Here is a 22,636-nt window from a genome sequence, read left to right on the forward strand (position 1 = left end):
CCTTTACCACTGCCCCCCACAGCCAAAGGAATCTTACAAGAAGGAAAATGGCCAAGTTGTCAAAATAAATACTTTCCCTTAAAGAACTACATGTTTTAAGGAAATTTCCCTGAGTAATAATTACCAGTATCATCTAAGCTAGCTAAGGACTTACAAACTAAAATAAGACAAGACAGAAATATACACAAAGACAATTATTTAAGACCTTTATTAACAGGTGCTTGCCATTTGTTGACTTTTTTGAAAAAATCAAGTTGTAAACTTTTATTACAAATTAAAAATGAGGTTCTTAAAAATCTCAACTTGACCAGATATGAAACAATTTAAAAACCTTTAAAGGTGTATTGAGAAAAACCAGGCTTTTTTTTTCTTTTTTTTAAAAAACACGTTTGTCATTACCAAAAAGAGACATCTTTAGGTAAAAATAATAAAAACCCCATGCTGCATAGATAATGCAGATAGTTCTAGTTATCTGGTCAATGGGCAAAAAGCAAGCACTTAAGGTCTTCAGCTCCAATCTTTTGTTCATTTCTTATTGCTGGAATTTCATATTCATTTCTTCTTGTTGGATGACTAAACTGTAGAAAATAAATAAATAAATTTAAGATCATCTCGCACTACATCGTCTACAACATTCTTTCAGTACATACCAAATTGTTCCAGATCACCCTAGCTAAGTAGGAAGGCATTAATAAATCTATGTTTATTCCAAGACACTGATTTTCTTGGACACAGCATTGGGCTGACAATGCTGTGACAAGAATGGCTACTTGTAAGTTCTGAATGACCTTTTGCCATTCAGAGGAGAAAATAATGCAGGCATGAGTCCAGTTATTGGATGCTGGAGCATGCCTTCTCCCCTTTACCACTTTACCACAAAATAATAGAGGGGAAAAAAACAAAAGCATTACTGGCTGAAAATGACAATTCCGGAACAAAACAGAGACAATTACATGCCTCTGAGTATCAAGTAAAAGGTTGAATGCAAAGGAATCCTTTAATATTGGAACTGGTATGATGTCAAAACTGCCACTTTCCCCAAAGAGACTATATTGCTCATCACCACACAGGTTGTGAATTCTAGTAGCTATCCCACCTCTCTTTGAGAAGAAACACAACGCAACCATCATACTTTTCAGGGTAAATAAAGTTAGCAAGACTTTCCTCAGCTTACTGGTAAAATCACAGAATTCATTCACAACAGTGGACAAAGGCTCTAATTAATATTCAAGAAATACTTAGGCCTCTAAGTGTCAGAACTGAGGTGGGCGAGAGGCTAAGTATGGCCCTGATACCTGCCACTACCAAAACTGCGTATTTAGGGAATTAGAAAATTAATATGGGTGAAGCCACCCTAAGTCACAATGGCTCATCTTTCTATTGCATTAATGGACCCCACGCATGACTGCTCAGAAGCCAGAGGCCATCTAAGCTTACTTACCCGGATGATGGTAGAGATGGTAAGCCGGCATTTACTCAGCCCCGCCCTGCTCAGCCTCGGGAGCGGACGAATTCTCAGCTGGTGGATCGGCTGCTTTTGTCTCTTTGCCATCTTGTGGTTTAGGGTTTTCTGGGCGTCTGCGTCGGTAATTGAAGTTACGGCGGTACCGACGTTGAGGTGGCTGCTGACCTTGGGTCTCATCTCCTTGATTTTCCTTATCTTCTTCATTGCCGTCCTCTCTAGGCTGTCTTTGGCGAGGAGGACCCCTGGAATGAACATTGTGCCAAAGCCGCAATGAGAAAACCTTCACGCTTTCTTTAACCCACCCACCAATGTTTATCACTTGGTTCAGACAACTAAACACCATATCTGGCCTGTTTATCAAAAATGAGAAGTGCAAAACTTGGTTCGCATTTCACAAACTGAATGAGAGGGTTTAGTGCAAGGATTTGGAAGTGTAAACTAGAAGACGAGAGTTTAAAACTGGTTTTAATGGACCAGCAAATTCTAACTTTTTAATAGATGATACAGTGAGTAAATCATGAGCTGACTAAAAGTGACACACCACAGACACTTGGATGAGGTCATTTTAAATGGGCTTCAGGTTTGGGAACAAGTGCCACTAACCCTTTACAGATAGATGAGCACTTGCTAAAAAGGCAGGAAATCAAAATCAAAGACAAGATGTTCTCTCAAAAGAAATCAAAAGCACACAGCCACCATCAGTCATTAAGGAAAGGCAAATCAAAACCGTAAGAGACCACTTCATACCCACCAGGATGGCCATAATCAAAAGATCAGAGGCATAACCAGTGTTGGTGAAGATAGGGAGAAACTGGAAACCCATACACTGCTGGCAGGAATATAAGAATGGTGTAGCAGCTTTGGAAAAGAGTCCAGCAATTCTTCAAATTGTTAGAGTTACTATGTGACCCAGCAATCAACTCCACTCAGTGGTCTATACCCAAGAAAATATCTATTTTATGATTACAATATTCACATTAACAAAAGTGTGGAAACAATCCAAGTGCCTATCAGCTGACTGCTGAACAAACAAAATAGGATATCCATACAGTGGATTTACAAGAAACACTTGATTTACCCATGAAAAGGAATTAAATCCTACATGCCACAACATGGAAGAACCTTAAAAAATATGCTAAAGTGAAAGAGGGCAGACATACAAATCTATGATCCCATTCATGAGATGTGCAAAACAGGCAAATCCAGACAGAAATTGGTGGTAGCCAGGGGCTGGGGTACAGGGAAAAAGGAAATGAGTGACTGCTAATGGATGCAAGGGTATTTTTTGGTGGGAGGCGGGTGAAAACGTCTGGAATTAAGAGATAGTGGTAATGGTTGCATAACTATATGACTATACTACTAAAATCCAGAGCTATACACTTAGAAAACAAAGTTCAAGTTTACACTGTAGCAATATTATGGTCAATGGCCTGAAATTAAAGGTGATCAGGATCAAAGAAATTATCAACACTTCTATTACCAAAGAAAAGATGAGAATTTCTTCAGCTGATAACTGTTAAGTGTTAGAAACCAGTGAGGTTTTCTTGGCCTTTCCTTCATCCATACATTACATCACCTCAAAAACATCAAGATTAGTATCATGTCTTTTATACATATTGGTCATCATGGGTTCTAATCCCCCCCCCAGTTTTGGGACCTCACTGCAAGTCTTAGGCAAAACTGCTCTAGCTCTCCCCTGAAGTCTTCAAGAGTGGCTGCTCTACACCTATCACTGTGGCTTCTAAGTCAGTTTTCCCCATTTCTTTCTAAAACCCCAAGCTTTCACATCTTATGTTAGGTTATGTTCCATTTACTATCCTTTTCCTGTTATTGTTATCCTGACAGCCCCAAATAACCTGGGTATTTAAGTTCTTTACCTCCTATCCAGTTTTCTATTTGGGTTCTCTCAATTTCCAAGTATTCCATTCTCCAAACACCCTTTCCGATTTTCCTAGTTTAATTCCTTCTTGTTCGTCCATTCTTTATTTCCATGAGAATTTATAATCCAGTGATGCTACAATTATTCTATCTCCCAATCTCCCTTAATATTTGTCTCCCCTTTTACCCAAGTAAAAAAGCTGACCATTAATTAAGCATAACCAATCCCAACCCCAGGTTCTTCATTTGGATCAACAAATGTAGGACAAATTCAACTCTGCTCAACCTGAGCCTGCTGCTCAAAAATGGCTGGAAAACACAACCACATTGGTTGGCCCCACTTTAAATTTGTGACCCTTATTCTATTATTTGATTTTCCTGATTTCTCTTCTTGAGATAATCCCACATCTTTGACCCAAACTCCTCACACCTCTTCACTGACCCCTCCATTTGATGCCACTAACACATCATACCCACATACTCGGGCTTCTTACACATAAAATACCGAGGGTTCCTAACAAAGGGCCCACCCCTTAAGTGTGGACAAAATCCTACCCTATCTGAAGATGGTTCTACACTCACTTTCCTGACAATTGTCTTCTACTGAATTTTCCAGCCTATAGTAGTGCCCTTACTTCTCAAAAACACTTTCTTGATGACACTTCTCCCTTCTTGCCACTTCATTTGTCTCCTCAAACTGCTATACTTGCCTTAGATCTTTCAATTTGCCCTGGAACCTACGCTAATCAGGATTTTAACCCCATGCATCGTATGTGGCTGTCAACCCGTCTATCCACCAAATGAAGACTATTACGTCTAATTAAAAGGCAAACAGTAAAACCAAAGCACTCAACAATAAAAACTCACAGGCTATTTTTTAAAGACACCAATAAAAGCTAGGCAGAAAACTTAAGCAACTTTATAGCATAACAAAAAGGCAAACCAAGTTTTCTGCTGTTGGCACTCTTGGATATAATGGAAACTGCCACAAGAGCCTATTTTAGACCAATCTTAAAAACACTGATCACTTTGAAAAATGACATTGTGATATCATTTGCAGTATTTCAACAAGGTATCTTTGTGTTGGCTTAAAACTACTTTGAACAGTAGCTGAGTTCAAGATCAACAAAGCTCATCTGTCAGCATCAAAAATAATCTTCCAAACTCAACAGGGAAACACCATCTATCTCCAACATCCAACACACAGCTAACAAACTCCTAGTGGAGATTTTAAATGAACCAGCTAGAACTCCAGGCTATTTTCATGAATTATAAACTCAGGACACAACATACGTCAATGGAAACAAGAATTCGTTATAGACACTGGCTACTGCAAAACTCTCAATGCATATATACTGATGCAAATAGGGTAATCTCAGCTGGGTTCCCTAGTTTCTAAAGCTTCAGTATTCCATCTCTGTTGAAGTACACAAAAGATTGTGGTGGTGGTGTTGTGAGAAACCTCTTTAATAGAAATTAGAATCACAATGTATTTTGAAGACTTCTATATTGTACTTTAGATACTTTTTATAGTAAGGAATTTGTTTCTTAAAACTTAGGCATCAACGGTTAAAGTTGCTATATAAGTCATCATTAGTTAAGAGTTATTACTGTATTGCCTTGAGTATACTGTTAGTTATAGGATCACACCTAGAGACTCAATGCTTTAATAAAAAAAAGAGCCTTAAAAAGTAACTGTTACACCATTTTATCCACCCACTGTGGGACAGACTGGGCATACTGCCTCAAAGAGGACTACCATATTTATATACTAAACAAACACATCTAGCTCATGAAACGCTTCTCCAATTACTCTATAGTCTACTGGGTGATTTTATTTTGCAATTTAAGGGTGACAAAAAACGCTCAATTGAGATGTGATTAATGGAAAATTATACCATCTCAAGAGGTTATGCTATCGATTCCTCATTTATGTTAAGGTACAGTTCAGATACTCCTAACGCTTGAAAGGCAACGCTTACCTTTACCTTTCTCCCTCCTAATGAAGCAGGTCTTAAAACATGTAATAGAATACAGGTTGAACTATTCTCTTACCTGTGCAAGGACAGAAAAACTGAAATTCTGTACACCCCTATTACAAGGCGGGGGGGGGGGGGGGGGGACACAATCATATAAAGTAGACCTCATCTATACAAGCTGTTTTTAATGAGTACCAGCAAGAAGATGCAAAGAACACATTTCTCAAAGATAACTGACTTCAGGTTCACCTCTTAGGCATCTGATGAAAGAAAATGTTAAGTGTTAACAAATAAATGACTCAAAAAGGCTGCAGGAGAATTATGATGCTGCTGAGTCCTAACACATGCTTGAGAAATTTAACACAAACCATACCTGCGGAATCGTGGTCTATAACCCCGATACATATTCTGTCTCACTGGTCTACCTTGTTCTCCTGCACCCTGGTTGTCAGCACCCTGGAAAGACAATCAAGCTGACTCAATCAGTAACAGTAAATGAACCCCATCAGACAAATCCAAAGTCTGCATACAGGAGTTAAAAATAAAGAAATCATCTAACTGTAATTATATTATAAATTGATCTTTTGGGTTTTTATTAGGAATCAAAAAAATGCTTCCCATTAGATTAACTGCTCCAATACAGATAGACACTCACAATATGCTTTAAACGCAGACTTATTCAAAGTTTTTGCATGCTGTTCATTCTTTTACTTTTTTCGGTGAAAACTTACTTCCATCACTTCTCCCTGCACAGGAGGGTTGGAATACTGTGGTCGACGCCCATAGGGTCTCCGCATGTAGTAAGGTGGGAACCGTCGCCTGCGGTAGGGCCGGCGCTGTTGGGCCTGGCCTTCGGGAGCACTCTCCGATCCCTCGTTCTTTTCCCCACTCTCACTATTCTGGTAGTTCTGCTGGTAATTGCGTGGAGGACCCCTGCGACGTGGATAGCGTCTATAATGGTTACGGTCTGCTGCATATTTACTGCCTTGCACTGGAACTCCACCAGGGCCTGTAACATTTGCTGCCTCCGCACCCTACAAAAGCCATCATATATTGACAGTGACAACAGAATTAAGTACACTTAACAAAATTTACACAAAGCAAATAAAGGGTCTATGTGGCCAGGGGTGCATAGAAATGATTAAGTATCAGTTCCTCACTGTTCTGAAGAGATTGCCCTCTAACTGCAGCCAGCACATAAGGCTTGATGCACCTGTGTTCATGTGGTCACCTGACCCATCCATCCACATTAGAGCCACCATCCTAATGGATGAGATCTCCAAAATATTTCCAAACTGAAGTCAAACCTTTACACAAAAAGCATCCTCACCTTTTCTCCTTCAACAACATCAAACTCCACAGTCTCTCCATCTCCTACACTGCGAAGGTACTTCCTGGGGTTATTCTTCTTTATGGCAGTCTAGTAATATCACATTCCAAAAATAGATTAACAGGGGAGAATAATGTGCTTTTTCATTCAAAATGTACCAGAGTCAATATTATTTTAGCTTGGATATACACTTAATATTAGCTTTAAATAAGACCAAACCGTCAATAAATTTAGGAAAACAGGGACCAATGCTACCCCCAACCTCAACCAAAATACTCTAAACTTACAAGGCCCCAGCATTTTACCACTATTTTCCAAACTAAAACAAGTAATTTAACACTCAAGACACAACAATATATATATGTATTTACACGCTTTTTGCAAAAGCATCATATGTAGCTTTAGACAAAATGAGGATATCCATCTATCCCCCAAAGACTGCACTTAATAGTAGAAGCTAGCCCCACACAGGGCCAGTTTAGATGACAGGCGAGTTTAGTTTTGCATGCTTCAAAGTTGACCAAACCAACTTTGTCCCTGTGTTAACCGTATCAAACTCAATTACAAATGTCAACCAAAATCCCTTCCAACCGCTCTGTGATAATACTTCAATGGAAATGCAATTCACATGTATTGACTATGCGCCACTCTTTACATTATCTGACAGTGTGGGATAGTCAGTGATTACCTCCTCAGAATACAAGAAATCTCACATTGTTACTTGTTCTCTAGACTGCTGCTACAACAAAGTAAAAGGGGAAGAGTAACACCTCACATTTGAATGTACTACTTAATAAAGTTCTTTCATGTTACCCAAACTCATTATGACAAATGACGTGAGGTTATTACTACTCCCTTTTTACAGACAATTAAACAGGCTTTAAAAAAACTTAGGTGACTTGCCCAAGGTCACACAGCTAAGTGGCACTTCGAAAAGTATGGACTTTTCTAAATCCAGGTCTTGGGATTCCAAATCCCATGTTCATTCTACTACATCACAGCGGTATCCATTACGGGATCACTCATGCATTTCCATTCCATAGGAGGCAGGACAACCAACAAAGCTGAAGCCAATTAAGCTAAGTTGCCCAGAACTACAGTCTCCCGGATACACTAAGACCTGAGCATCCAAAGTCCCAAGAAACAACTAAATGTTGAAACCACTTCCAAAATAAAGAGGAAAGCATATTGGTGACACCTGTGGGTCAGTACCAAGTGGGTGACATGCGTTCAGCCAAATAATTGAGCTCATCTGTCATCTAAACTGTCACAAAGTTTTCATACCTTCCATATATAGCCAACTCTCAATTACCTGCAGTCATAGGGGATAGCAGAAGTATGGAGAATTATAATCTCAAAACTTCTTTCAGTCAGCATCTTCAAAACACCCCAATTTCCCCAAACTCTTTAATGTTGCTGACAAGTAACAAGACTGACCAGCCTTGCTGTCTCCTGTTTCTAATTATGCATATTCTTTTGAACATGTGAAGGGAAATTAAGAACACAAAGGCGTTGGCATTCAATTTTATTAAACACTTGTTTTAAAAGTAACATTGAACAGTCCCATATTTATGTTTAGAATTTGTTTTTTGAAGTTTATTTACTTATTTTTAGTAATCTGTACACCCAACATGGGGCTGGAACCCATGAGCTCGAGATCAAGAATTATATGCTCTTCTGACTGAGCCAGCCAGGGGCCCCTATGTTTAGAACATTTGTTTCCATTCTTATATATTTGACCCTGAGATTATCTGATAGGGCTTTGGATATTCAAGAAATTGATCTGGCTCCCCCCTTGATTGCCACTGAATGCTGCATAGGATACCTCAGAAGGTGACAAAGTACCAACCTCAGACAGCTCTTCCTAAGAAGTATGCTGCCATCCAAGCTCACACCTGCCTGATTAACAGTGAATGTGAAAACCAACTATGTCCTTTGATGTCTGGATAAAAAGATAAAGTGCCTAAAAAGTTCTTAAAGTGATTTTCAATACATGCTGATATTATTTCAATAGTCTTAGTGAAAAAACTTCAAGTACACACATACAAATGTGTTTTTCCTACCCACAGCACACCTGTGAAGATAATGAAGTCCAATGGAGCCCATGATGTACTTAAGTTCGAGATACTAGTGTTTACTTGGCAGTGGCTTTAATAAAATTCCTCAATGCGCATTTTCCAAAGTAGTTTTCTTAAATGTACTTGTCAAAGTTTAGCATTGTAGCACCTAATCCTGTGTTAGTTTTTTACCCACAAAACACTGAAGCCAATCTAAAAATTATTTAATGAGTAATTACCAACTTTGCCACACCGCCTTTTCACCTCAACCCTAAACTAAGGACTCTTAATTAAATTTTTCAAGCCAAAACAAAATTCTCCAAAGGTAATTCCTATTCAAAGTGTTTTAACATAAACAGAGGGGCCTAGGCTTCTTTGCTAGTTTTTTCCCCCCAGCATTCACTTCAAATTTATAGGTTTTGCAGCTTAGTCCTACTTCTCCCCCATGATTATTGTGATTTTGTCCCTACCACAGAGATAAAACCTAGCAGCATTTGCAAACACCTCACCAAAGTTTCTGTGTATTTATAGCATTATTAGTTCAAGTTTAGGTTAATGGGAGATTTTTTTCTTCCTCTGAAATTGGGTTTAAAAATTTAGTATGAGTTGAGCAGACTTCATCATTTAAAAACTACTATTAACAAAATACCCATCTGAGATACACCTATTTTAATTAAGTGAGCTGCCAATACAATATTTCAATGTATACATTTGAGCACTTCCTGTGGGAACTAAATTGTTTGGTGGTTGGATAGAATAACCTTTTTGTAAGGAACAATAGTTGAGAAAACATGCATCCCTTCTCACAACCCTTAAAACCAGAATTGTAAACATTCACACAAGCACTCACCTGGTGTACAAATACATCTTCCTTGGTGTCATTCCTACAAGATAGAACCAAGTTGAACAAGTCAGCAAATGGAATACATTTCATGTTACCAAAGATTAAGCATAAGCTTGGTTCTCTGTACATCTCCCCCCGCCCCCATTTTTCCTATTGTCACTTGGGACTCTCTGGCTGCCATACAGCCATTAGAAAATTTAAAGCAGAAAGTTTTGTTTTGTTTCATTTTTTAAGACCAAGAGATTACCAACAGTTGTAACGTTACTACTGCAGGATTTAAAAAAGTCCAAGTGTGACCTACTAAGCCATTAAGGTGTGACTAGCAACTGTCACACTTATCCTACTAAACATAAACAATGTTCCAGCACACCCCACTGTTACTCCTAAGAGCACTGTTAACTAAGTAGGAGACCAAAAATATAGCTCATTCCATTAATTACTAGCTTCCTTCTCAGTTCCTCCTCACCATTTCCAATTTCCAAGATCTCCTCGAGGTCATAAAGGTGACTCCTAAAAAACCCTCACAGAATGTACTAGACCGAGAATGAGTACCAATATAAACTATGGGTTTTGGTGATGTGACAACACGTTAATGTAAGGTTGTTGATTTTAACAAATGTCACTACTGTGGTGGATAGTGCAGGTGGAGGTCGTGCAGGAGTCGACCCTGTTGGGGAGGCTGCATGCATGAGCACAGTGTACATGGAAAATCTATTTTCTGCTCAGTTTTGTCACGCACCTGAAACTGTTCTTAAAGAAAAACAAAAGACAATGAGGTACAAACATGGATGCCATCAATACCCCCATCATTCCTGTGGCAAGCAGGCAAGCATTGTGCTGGAGAACTAAGGACGTGAAGATGAATGAGTTTCCTACTAGCACACAACCCCTTTACTTCTTATCAGACACCATTTTGCAACAATCATTAAATGTCTAGTTAAACTGTGCTAAAGAAATATGGTTGAAAATACCTGCTTCAGGACTTTAAAGGAGGCAACATTTGCTTTAAGTCTTAAAGAAGTTAACGGAAATGAGAAAGATGTTCCCGAGGTAGACAGAAAGGAGGTCATGGACATGGGTAAACCAGCAACTAGCAAACTCAATGCAAGAAGAGTTCAAACTGGCTGGGTCATGAGGAATATGGCTGTGGAGGAGGGAAAGAACAAGAGCTAAATTACGTAGGCAGAGGAGCCAGCAAAGGCTTTTCTGAGTAGAGGAATATGGCATAACATCATCAAATATTAAAACCTAGTAGCAACTATGAAAATTTCAGATACAAGAGAAGCCCAGTTAGTTATAAAAAACTATTCTAGAAGCCCAGACCAGGATTGATGGAAGCCTATGTGAGGGACAATATTTGAGGTCTCTTTCTTGAGGTAAACAGGGGAAATTTTATGAACAAGTGTATTTTGGAAGTGAGAGGAAAATAGGAGAATGAGCTTTTAGCTTTTCACCTAGGACGCTGGAATGAAGGCAATGATATTGTAAGTAAACACCACAGGAGAAATAGCTTTCCAGATCTTTTTTGACCTTCTCCTACCCTCTTCATTTTGTCAGGTAGACCAGAGTGAATGGGCTTAATAACAGTTCTAATGTTTAATGACAAAAGGAAAAAGATTACAGTGAATTAGACTGACTGGCTTACTGACTGTTGGCTTCCTGTTGAACCATGGAGCAACAAATGCTGTGCGCCAAAGAACCCACGTAGCATGAGGACATTTACTTTATGGGAACAAAATTTTAAATTTTTACAAGAAAAACCTACACACAAATGCAGAACACTGCAAAAGCTACTCAAGGCAGGTGACCGAAAATTGACTTCTATAAGCTAGTTGAATATCAGGAACACCTAGAGAATTATGGTTGCCAAAATGCCCATCTGTCAAATAGGTCCTCAGGCATCCTACAAACAATTCCATAGCCATCACTATTAAGATCTTTAATAGTGAACCCTTTAATTTTGAACCCTAGGGCCCTCAGAAGAAGTACAATGAAAAACTAGTAGAGTAGGAAAGTCTAGAACAGGAACTCTCAACAGGGGCAGTGCTGACCACCAGAGGTCATTTAAAGTTGTTCCAAAGATGGGCACTATTTGCCATAACTGGGGTGAAGGGTGTCAGGCGCTAGAGAACTAGGTAAAGAATTATTTGGTACCCTAGTAGACTTTCATGTAAGTACATTTGAGGGCTTTTTTAAAATCTTTTTTAATGTTTACTTATTTTTGAGAGAGAGAGACAGAGAGAGACAGAGTGTGAACGGGGAGGGGCAGAGAGAGGAGGAGACACAGAATCTAAAGCAGGATCCAGACTGAGCTGACCTGACAGCACAGAGCCTTATGTGGAGCTCGAACCCACAAACTGTGAGATCATGACCTGAGGTGAAACCGGACACTTAACCAACTCAGCCACCTAGGCACCCCAGTACATTTGAGTTTTGAATCTGGTATTTTACGTTAACATGCACTGAATTTACTAAAAATGCAACTTCCATGGAAAGAAGTTTTCATTACTGATAATGCGACCTGCGTATCTGGGTAGCCAATACATCATTTCTTTTATCAATCAGTATTTGTGGTGGCACTGACTATTCATCATGTCTTCTAATACAGCTGCAAGTAACTATGTACATACAGAATATACTATGCACTGCAATAAAAATTTATCTACAATTTTACTTCAAAGTTGTAAAAGGAACTAAAAAATTTACCAAAATGACTTATCTAGTTAGAACGTATCTTCCTAAAAACAGTACAAAGTAGGCAATATACACAATGCTGTCCCTTGGAAGACAGCTTAAGATATTCTGCAGTACAAAGATACGTGGAAACCAATATGGGCTCATTAACTGGTGTGGTGCCAACAACAGCACTCACTCTTTTGACAACAAACTGGCCTGTTAGGGGAATTACCATGGCCAAAGTGCATCTGATTTTAGGAAGAAATTTGACAGCTCAAAAAATGCAGTTTTAGCCAAGATAGAATACTACAGTTTGGATGCATCAAATCAATCTAGTTGCAACTTATTAAGTAACTGTGCAGAAATTCAAGGTACTGCTAAAAGAAAATCCAATCTTTAGTTCTCATTCCACTATTAGCTGTGCAACCTTGGAAAGCTGCCTCCCCTTCACTATATCTCCACCTGCAAAACGGGAAAACCTAGACACAACGGCATACCTTACTGAGGGATTTAGGTTCCAGATACTGTCCCAAGTGCTTTAACTATACATACCATTCAATCCTCACAACCCAAGGTAGGCACCATCATTAACCCCACTCTACAAATTATTCCCTGTAAATAGACCAAGGCTCTGCTACATATCCCCTCCCCTAATGTAAAACCATTTTGGCCTCACAAGTCATAGAAATCGCTGTGGAGTAGACCCCTATCTACAGTAACACTGGGAAATAATGCATGCTCACGGCTACTATATAGAGAGAGCTTACCAAAGAGGGAAAAGCAGCAATTAAAATAAGCTGACCAAAATGGATCATCAAGAAGTAGGTTTGAAACTTTTAGCTGTTACTAACGTAATAAGGAAGGAACAGAGAGACATCCCCAGGACTGCACCTTACCTTTTGTGGTATTATCCGCGAGAACTATAAGGTACACTTCTTCTGTCTTTACCATACTTTACTGAGGGTGGAAGACTATGGGCAGGGCAGACTAGTTTATGCATCCCTTTAACAGGCTAACCAGCTAGCTAGGCACTAGGCTAACAACAGTAACAAAAATAGGACATGGTCTGTCCTGGGATTTCAACCTAGAAGGCCACCACATTCAATGCAATGCAGCAGAATTACCAAGTATTGTTTTCCACACACTATATAGTACGTTAAGTCCTACTGATCAGAGAGGGTGAAGAGGAGAGAAGAGCAGGCAATATACATAGAGCAGTGGTTTAGAACTCCTTACTAGAACCACTGGAGCCAAGGCTAGAATTCTGGCTATTCCATTACTAACTACATGATCTGGGGCAAGTTACCTTATATGCATAGTGGGGATAAAACACTTACCTAAAGGCCACACTATAATCAAACCTCAACCCTTCCTTACTGCTGCCACTTGAGGCAATTATTTTACTTGCTGTTCAGTGCCTAGTACTGCTGTCCAAAAGAAACCAAATGCAAGCTAAATAAATACAGGTTTGCCTAGTTACCTGAAAGTTCACTTCAACTTTTACACCACTTCACTTTCATGAAAGGTTTCACAGAAATGCACTACTTTTGGACAACATGGGGAAATCTGTATCTAAGTTTATTTTCCAGTAGTCACAATAAAAAAAGTAAAAACAGATAAAACGAGTTTTGCATTTAAACACGTACAAATCAATTATTAAAAATGCCAAGTATTTTACATTTCTTTTTTCATACTAAGCCTTCATAATCTGCTCTATGTTTTACACTTCGAAAAGTAGGTTCACAAATGCAAGCTGTGCAAAAGAAAGTGGTTCAAAACAAACACTAAATTGGGTATGTTTTAAAATTCAAGTTAAAAATAATTCAGTCTCTCAGATGCATGCACTAACTACACTTCCATACAAGTCTAATAATTACTGTATAGACAGCACAGGCCTACAATATTACAACAGTGTCATTCCATATAGCACACAGTCCTGTTCTGCACTCAGATGTATGCTCTCTGCTGTATTCTTCTACTCCACCTCTTGCTGTTATTAAGGGCATTATTTATACTGAAAATTTTTCACAAAAACCCCTCCTCTTAGGTTTTCTCACTCTTAACTAGTATTGTCCTTATTCAGCAAATGAGGACACAGTACTGACTTCAAGGAAAAAAGGAATCACAGATAGCGAGCAGCTGAAGAAAAAAAAGAGGCTACCGTTTTTAAATTGGGAAAATGCTAAAGAGAAATACTGCTGGGATTTATAAATACAAGTCTCTTAAAAGTTCCTAATGCAGCACAATGAAGGCAAAAACATGTAGCTAGCACTAAACTCCTATACTACTAAATTTATCCAGATTAAAGTGTTTTAAGATGTCCTAAAATTTCAGGAAACTTTTGCGCCAATCCACAGCACTGCCTTAAATGAAACCTAACATATACATAAGTTCATCTATCCATAACTAAGCGCTCTTATTCTATTACCTTGCTGCAGATTACTACACCATGCCCTTTTAACAACTTAAATTGCTCAATTGCACAAATTATTAATTCTATAGTCATTAAAAAAAACCCAGCAGGTGAATACATTCATTCTCTAGACTTAAGATGAAAAGCTTTTACATTATCAGTGACTTGGTGAACAAGGATGACCGCTGGCCAACTTAAGATGAGCAACTAACCCAACCAGCATGTAAATTAATCCTCAAGTGCCTTGTATACAAAGTCATTGTCTGAAAAGCCTCAGTTCTGAAATCAAAACAAATCCCCTCTCCACAACCAATAACTGCTTTTTCAAGACTGCCAATGATACATCATGACCTAAGGACTATTTAGGTATCATTTTTTATGCTTCCATCCACCCATCCTGCCTTAGTAGCACAGTCTTCTTAGTGCCACAGCATTTAGTTATATTACAGACTACCCATGTCTTCTATGACTTAGATAGACCTTACTGTGCATAATCAACTTGAGTCTGGTTTTTAATAGCCCAAAAGACTTGGCAATCACTTTTCCGTAAGTCTACACATTTTAAAATCCAAGAACCAGGCAGTAAATATTTTAGGCCACGTAAGGTCACAGACTGTCACATATTCTTAAATAACCCTTAAAAAGGTAAAACCCATTCTTAGCTTGCAGGTCGTATAATGACGGGGTGAAAAGATCCAAGAAATAAGGGTCAAAGGCTCTCTCTTTTAATTCCTCAACTGCATCCCAATACTGACTATTAAGCAAGTCCTTTTTAATTGTTAAAGCCAATCCTCACACTAAACTGGGACTATTATAGCCAATACCGAACTACATGAAACAGGCAGTGCAAAGCAGAAAGCTTTTAAAATCCAGGGAACCAACAGTGAGCACATATAGGAGCTCCAGTGACATGCTGGGTATCACTTAGGAAAACAGGTCTTTCAATGGCTAAGAATAGCCACACTAAGAAATTACCTGTAACTTTGTGGACACCAACCAAATTGAAGAGGACTAAGGGCCTATATTTTCAGGGACAGTAGAACAGCAGCTAATGAACAAAATCCACAGTAAGAAAACAGTTCAAAACCGACCTCTGCCACTTACTATGCTTCCTAGGGCAAATCACTCAACCTCTGTCTTCAGAATAGTATCTACACCTCAAAGATTTTAAAAATTAAACAGTTTAGTTCACCTAAAGCATTTACAATAGTTCCTGGTGTTAAGTGTTTGAGAAATATTAGCTACTTTTATGTGCCATCACTGTGTGAAGTAACTCACCTTCATCAGTTACATACACATGGAATCCCTAAAAGGAAGACTAAACCTGATAACCACAACGTCAGTATTTTTGCTAAAGAGAGATAGCTAAGTCCTTCCTTGGGTTGGTTTATCATACATCTTCCTAGACCACAGGTAATAAATTCAAATGCATACACAGAAGCAAAGCAGGAAGGGAAGTCAACAACAGGAGAAAACCCAACCTGTCATATTGCGGTAAAGAAAAAGAATGTTATGCCCTATTTGAAAGTTGTAATAATACTCATGGCCAGCTGATTTTTATTTACATGGACTTCAGGCCCCAAAGCTAAGATTCAGATCTTAAAAAAAGATAACTTGAAAATTTGGGTATTATCTCCCTAAGTGTCAGTAATTATTTCTAATCCTTTTAAAAATACTATTGTCCAGGGGCGCCTGGGTGGCGCAGTCGGTTAAGCGTCCGACTTCAGCCAGGTCACGATCTCACAGTCCGTGAGTTCGAGCCCCGCGTCGGGCTCTGGGCTGATGGCTCAGAGCCTGGAGCCTGTTTCCGATTCTGTGTCTCCCTCTCTCTCTGCCCCTTCCCCGTTCATGCTCTGTCTCTCTCTGTCCCAAAATAAACATTGAAAAAAAAAAATTAAAAAAAAAAAAAAAAATACTATTGTCCAAACAAAACATCTGGGGGTAGATTCAGCTAGGAGGTCACCAGTTTGTGCCCTCTGCCCTACTGGATTCTCTTTGCTCCCAATTCCTCGCTCACCACCAAACCCTAGGATGATTAATTAAGCATTTTTAAGTACTCTGGAGAACAGAGTCAGAGTATTTCTCTTGTTGTTGTCACTATGAAAGATGCATGTCCCATTGTTACCAACTCATGGTAACTTTTCATGAGTTTGGTGAGCATGGATTAATCCTCAACAGCTGGAAGCAAAAGACAAAAATCAGGTTTCCAGATTTAAAAAGCAAAGAACCAAACCCTGAAACCACTGACCTTCTAATGACATCTTCCAACAGTTTTGAGTGAAGTTTTTCATAATAAACTGAAAAGAAACTGGGGGGGAAGTGGTGGTGGTGTTCAACAAACCCCTCTTAGTCACATAATCCAATTATTGTTCAAGACAGCACAGGAAGACTAACCATGAATTTCTCACAATTCCTAGATTCTACAGCCTAACAAAAGCTGCCAAACGTTTGATGTTTTAAAAGCTCTTATGCCTTTTGTACAATAAAACCACCAGAAGAAAACGCTTTTAAATATAATCCTTACAAAACTAACATTATTTTCATGGGTAATAATTTAGATCACAATATTTACAATGAAAATACATTCTTCAACAGTAAAAAAGTTTACATAAAAATACCTTCAATTTTAATTATAAAAATCTGAAGAACCTAGATTATAACTCACAGAACTCCCAAGGTTAAAATTAGAGTCACAGCCATCATCCCAAAGACTACATCCTCTCCCTTACACAGCAGCAGCGTCTACCCACCCCCCCCCCCCCAATCGACAGCCAGGTACCTCCACCCCTGTCTACATACCCAACCAACTCGCAAACTTCCAGACTATAATTCTTTAAGACCTACATTTTCCCTTCATCAAGGTAAACCTCTCTTGGACTTATTACAGTCACATTTTACAGTGACTTGAAAGTCTTACAATCATTGAAACCAGTTTAGAAACACAAAGCACATTTAAACCGGTTAACTTGACAAAATAGTTGAGGTTAGGACAGTCCAAGGGAAGGATCATTGAAAGTCAATCTACATTTAACTTGCCCTGGAGGACTACCAATTGGGTTAATTGCAGGTTGGAATAAAGATACTCAAGGAATGGCATCTCATGAAATAAAAAAACTTAGAATATGTAAATAAACTACTTTTACCCTTGGATAGAAACTGTTCACTTAAAAAATCATAACCTCTGTCCATTTAACAAAACATAGCAAAAATAAGGCACGCGCATACACTTTCAAAAGTACACAACTACAATCCAACCACAGAAAACGCTGCACATTACATTCCCTTCTAATGTACACACCAGCATTACATCGGGTCAAAAATTAGAAGCGTTATTTTTCAAGGAATGGCCCACAAGACATAATCACTTGGAATTCTTGTTAAAAATGTACCCCAGAACCAAAGAATCTAGGCTGGGAAGAACTCAGGAATTTGCATTTTTAACACCCTTCCAAGGTACTAAGCATACTTTAATTTGAGAACTATTGGTTTAAGGTATAGACCACTAAAGAGAATCAGGAATCAGGGTAAGATGGAAATAATAACTGAAATGCTAACATTCAGAGAGCAACTAAAAAGTGGTCAAATATAAGCACCCATGCATTCTCTTCATCACTAGTAACCAATTATCAAAAAACTTAGGAAAAACCGTAGCTTTGACGTGTCACAAAAAGTGTTAACAGATGGAAAATTCCCCAAAGATTTTGGAAGATTGGAAGAAACAAAATTATCTCCCCACAACTGCAAACGTGGAAAACAGACCATCAAATGCTTACAATCTGTTTTGCTTTTGAGCATTTCCACAATATTTTATGGTTGAGTAATGAAAGGTTTTTCATCAGCCAATTATGTCTGTCTTTAAGCTTGATCTTGCCCACTTGGTTTCTTGCAGTAGTGTCCATTACACAAACATTCAGTATTATTTCCTACTCTTAGGTGTTCTTTTCTAGTTGTTTAATGCCTTCTGAAACAAGAATGTAAGAAAACGCGGAGATGAAGGTATCCTACCTGTAAGGCCAATGTGCTATGAGCACACACCATGCCCTACACCCATATGCAACTGCACTAGTAGCCTTGCTTGGCAGCCATCTTGGAAATGATGCCCGGCTCACAAGGGAGACCATGAAGAAGAGTACAGTGCATGAAAACTGCACGCTATCATCACTACTGCTACAAACGACTCAAAGGACTAATCCTAAAGATGAGAACAAACAAGTAGGAGAAATAAAAAACCTGAGAAAGGGAAAAGGGTAGTTTCTTCCAGAGGCCACTACAGGAACAAATAAAATTGTAGTTCTAATGTGAAATTTCTCCAAGGCCTTCAAGACATCATACACTGAAACGTTAAACAAAGGCGATATAACCTTAGCAGTCAAGATGACAAGACCTCCCCTACTGCACTGTCAATTCTTGTTACCTCCAAAGGCTAACCACTTAGAAATAATCTCCACGTACTAATCCAGTGGATCACATCACATTTTTCAATACCAATTTCACTAACGTGACAAGGATAAAAATGCACCTCGGAGAATCACACTAGATCCTGGTTACCTGAGTTTGCCCTAACTGTTGAGAGTTGGCTCGTCCACTGCGCTCGCCTTTTAAATTGCTCTGTACCAGAAGCGGCCTCTTCACTTAGCTTTAAATTAATATTTAGCTGCAAAACAAAAGACCATCTCCAGATCCCTAATCCCCTCAGTCTTCAAGGAAAACAAAACCTCACTACCCCACCAGAAGGAACAAGCTACTCATGCTTAACCCCTTCCAAGCCCGCAGGGCCTGCCCAAGGAGCAGAGCAAGCGAAAAGGTAGGACCGAGACTACGGTAGCGGTCATCTCACCTGTTGATGAAACCATATCCGTTTCTTACATTGAACCATTTTACTGTTCCCAAAACCTTCGTTGCTGGAGGGGAAAAAAAAAACACACACACACACACACAAAAACAAAAAACGCACGATTACCAGACGTCCTTTCTTAGACCCGCCACGCTGGGGCACCCGGCCCCGCACGCGCTCCGCAGCGGCCAGAGACCCCCTGACAGCCTCTCTCTTCCGAGGCCGCGCACGGGCCCCGCGGCACACGTGGGTGAGCTCGGGGCGGCGGAGAAGCCCGTGGGCAGGCGCTGGGCGCGGGCCTCAGCGGGCGGGCGCGGCTGCGGGGCGGGGAGCACGTGAGGGAAGGGGAAGCGTCCGGCCCACACGGGCCTGCGTAGGCGGCGCGCCGCGCCCTCAGGGTACACGCGGAAGGGAGCGGGCCGGGGGGGACGGAACAACGGCGTGCGGGCCCGAGCGCACGCGGCCGCCGGAGAGGGGAGGGACCCCGCCGCACACGCGGTCGGCGGCGCGCGGCGGCCCGGGGGGAGGGGCGCGCGGCCGCGCGGGGTCCGCAGGGGGCGCGGGAGGCGGCGCGCGCGCGCGCCTGCCGGGCACGCGGACCGGGCGGGCCGGCGTCCGCGAGGGCGCGGGTGAGGAAGGCTGGGGGAGGGGCGGCCGCGCGCCGCCGAGTCGGTCCCCGCCGGCCGCGCGCTCGCCGGCTCGCCCCGCTTCGGGTAACGGTTCCGCCGCCAGGCTTCCCTACGGCCCCACCCCCGTCCCGTCCGGCCCTCACCGATGACCTTCTTGTCCCCGCCGGCAGGCGCCGCCGATGTGAGGCCGCCCGGGCCGCCGCTCCCTGCGCCGCTGCCCGTGGTGCCGGGCTTGGTGTCGGCAGCGCTGAGGGCGGGGGCGGCGGGGGGGGCGGCGGGCGGCTGCTGGGTCTCGGCCTCGCTGCTCATGGTTGCGGTGATGGTGACTGGGGCCGGCTGCGGCAGCTGCGGCTCCTCCCGGGGTGTGATGGTAACTAGGCCGGCGGCGGCGGTGGGGCTGCTCAGGGCTCTCTGGGGTCCGCTCTCCGCTCCCGCTACCGATCGAACTAGCGAGAATGGCGGGACGGGCGGGATAAGCCCTGCGAGCGACCCGCCCCAAGCATCGTTCACTGGCCACTAGTGCTGCCAATCTCACCACCTGACCCCAACTCCTGGCTTCTATTGGCTAACACTTTATCACTCCTCCATTCTCATTGGCTCTTAGGCGGCTAATTCGGCCGACCTACAACCGTTCCTGCCTCCGCCGCCGCCATAGAGACCGGAACTAGAATTAGAGTAGAGTCACCACGAGAACCATAGAGTACCCGAGAGGACGGGCAGAGTGAACGTGACTTTCACGAGGCTGCAGCGCGGGCGGGCGGGCCCCACGTCCAGGGCTGGGTCTTGGCCAAGGGAAGGGCAACCGCCAAACGCCTGAGCCGGGATTACCCGGCCTTGACCCTGGGGCTTGGAAGGGGACCCGACGGCACCTTAGCCCATAGGGAGGAAAGGCCTCCCTCTCTCCCTCTGCTGTAAATGTGGTCCTTGTGACCCCGGACCATTACTGCGGATAAAGCCGTCTTTTCTACAATGGCCGTGTACTCTCGGCACAGCCGAGGGTTTCTGGAACGTATGCATTCAAAGAGCGTCTGTTTCGGCGGAGCAGTCAGTCACCTTGGACGGACCATGCAGTCCCTCAGCCCGCCCTGGCTCAGCATATTTAGGGCGGAGGGCGGTGGTGTACTCCACGGGACCTGCCTTCTGATCCATCTTACCAGGCATATAAGGACTGCCTCGTTAAGTATTCACGTCTTTCTGTATTGGCCACAAATCAGATTTAATTTCAACTCACGTTTATTGAGCAAGCTAGGCATTTCCCTTGTATTTTATCAACAGCCATGCGAAACGGGGATTATTACCCACAGTTCACAAATGGTTTATAATTGAGGCTGCCACCTGATGTAGCTCAAGTCCTCCACCTTCATTTGTTCTTCATTAAGCTTCGGCTATCTACTATCGGCCGGGGATGCTTTGGTTCGCGAGTCAGTTTCCGCCTTAAATTCAGTCTGCGGATGAAGGCAGAAATTTAAACACCCAACACTCCACAAATTCTCCAGCTCTGCAAAAGCACAAAGCATTTTGGGAGTGGAGGTAATAAGGTGGAATGCTGACTCCAGGAGCAAGGTTTATGGAAAAGCCTAGCGGCAAGAAGATGGGGGTCTGGGAGAATAGAAGTAAAGTAGTTGAGAAAGACTAGAATGAAAAATTGGGTTATAGAGGTAGGCAGGTTCAAATTAGTAACATTTTATTTGAAATTATCCTAAGGGCAATAGTGGAAAGGGTAGTTTTAGAATTGTCAGTAGGGAGTGGAAGATTTTTTTTTTTTAAGGCTAATGAGTGTGGAGAATGGGTTGTAGAGGGGTGAGAATGGGTTGAAGAGGGGTGAGAATGGAAGTAGAGAGACAGCAAGCTAGTGCAGTAGTCCTTACCCCAGCAGTATCATCTAGCCTGTCACTTCCACCTCCTAAAGGCCTCCCGAATCAGAATCAGTCATAAATATCTCTCAATGCCAAACCAGAGTCTCTTTATTGCTACTGCCATGACACTAGTGTAGGCAATCATCTATTGCTTACAGCAGAGGTAGGCAAACGTTTTCTCTAAGGGCCAGATAGCAAATATTTTAAGCTTTGTACACCAGACAGTTGTGTCTCAGTTGCTCAACTTTAGAGCCTGAAAGCAGCCAATCAATAAACAAGTGCACCTGTGTTCCAAGAAAACTTTACTTATGGACACTGAAATTTGAATTTCATATTTTTACATGTCACAAAATAGTTTTGTTTCAACTATTTAAACATTTAAAAAAGCATTCTTATTCTTAGCTTATGAGCCACTGAAAAACAGGGAATGTGATCTGACCTGCCAACCAGTTTGCTGACCCCTCTCTTTAGAGCGCTGCTGTGGCCTCCTAGCCAGTCTCTACCTCTTTCTTTCCCTAACATTCTCCACCATGACATCCAGAGTGTTCTTTTGAAAACATCTCATCATGACAGTCTTACTTAAAATCTTTCAGTGACTACTACTGTCTAAATTCCTTATTGTGATTTACAGGACTCTGTAGGACTTCTCTAAACTTACCTCCTGACACTTCTTTC

At 41.4% G+C, this 22,636-nt stretch overlaps 1 protein-coding gene across 2 annotated transcripts; it reads right to left on the reverse strand.

The window, feature by feature from the left end:
• Positions 1-193: 193 nt before the first annotated feature.
• Positions 194-20,569, reverse strand: YBX1 (Y-box binding protein 1). Of its 2 annotated transcripts, XM_047869654.1 has the most exons (8): positions 20,249-20,568; positions 19,480-19,543; positions 9,560-9,593; positions 6,653-6,742; positions 6,054-6,356; positions 5,696-5,778; positions 1,442-1,707; positions 194-578 (listed from the first exon to the last, which is right to left on the reverse strand). In XM_047869654.1, the coding sequence occupies exons 1-7, from the start codon at positions 20,412-20,414 to the stop codon at positions 1,473-1,475; spliced, it is 975 nt and encodes a 324-aa protein (XP_047725610.1). In that variant the 5' UTR covers positions 20,415-20,568; the 3' UTR covers positions 194-578; positions 1,442-1,472. The 2 variants fall into 2 exon arrangements, with proteins under 2 accessions (XP_047725610.1, XP_047725611.1); XM_047869655.1 differs by lacking the exon at positions 6,653-6,742 and having other exon boundaries at positions 20,249-20,569.
• Between the last annotated feature and the right edge of the window lie 2,067 nt (positions 20,570-22,636).

Source organism: Prionailurus viverrinus, chromosome C1 (genome assembly GCF_022837055.1).
Source record: "Prionailurus viverrinus isolate Anna chromosome C1, UM_Priviv_1.0, whole genome shotgun sequence".
In the NCBI taxonomy this organism is placed as follows: domain Eukaryota; kingdom Metazoa; phylum Chordata; class Mammalia; order Carnivora; family Felidae; genus Prionailurus; species Prionailurus viverrinus.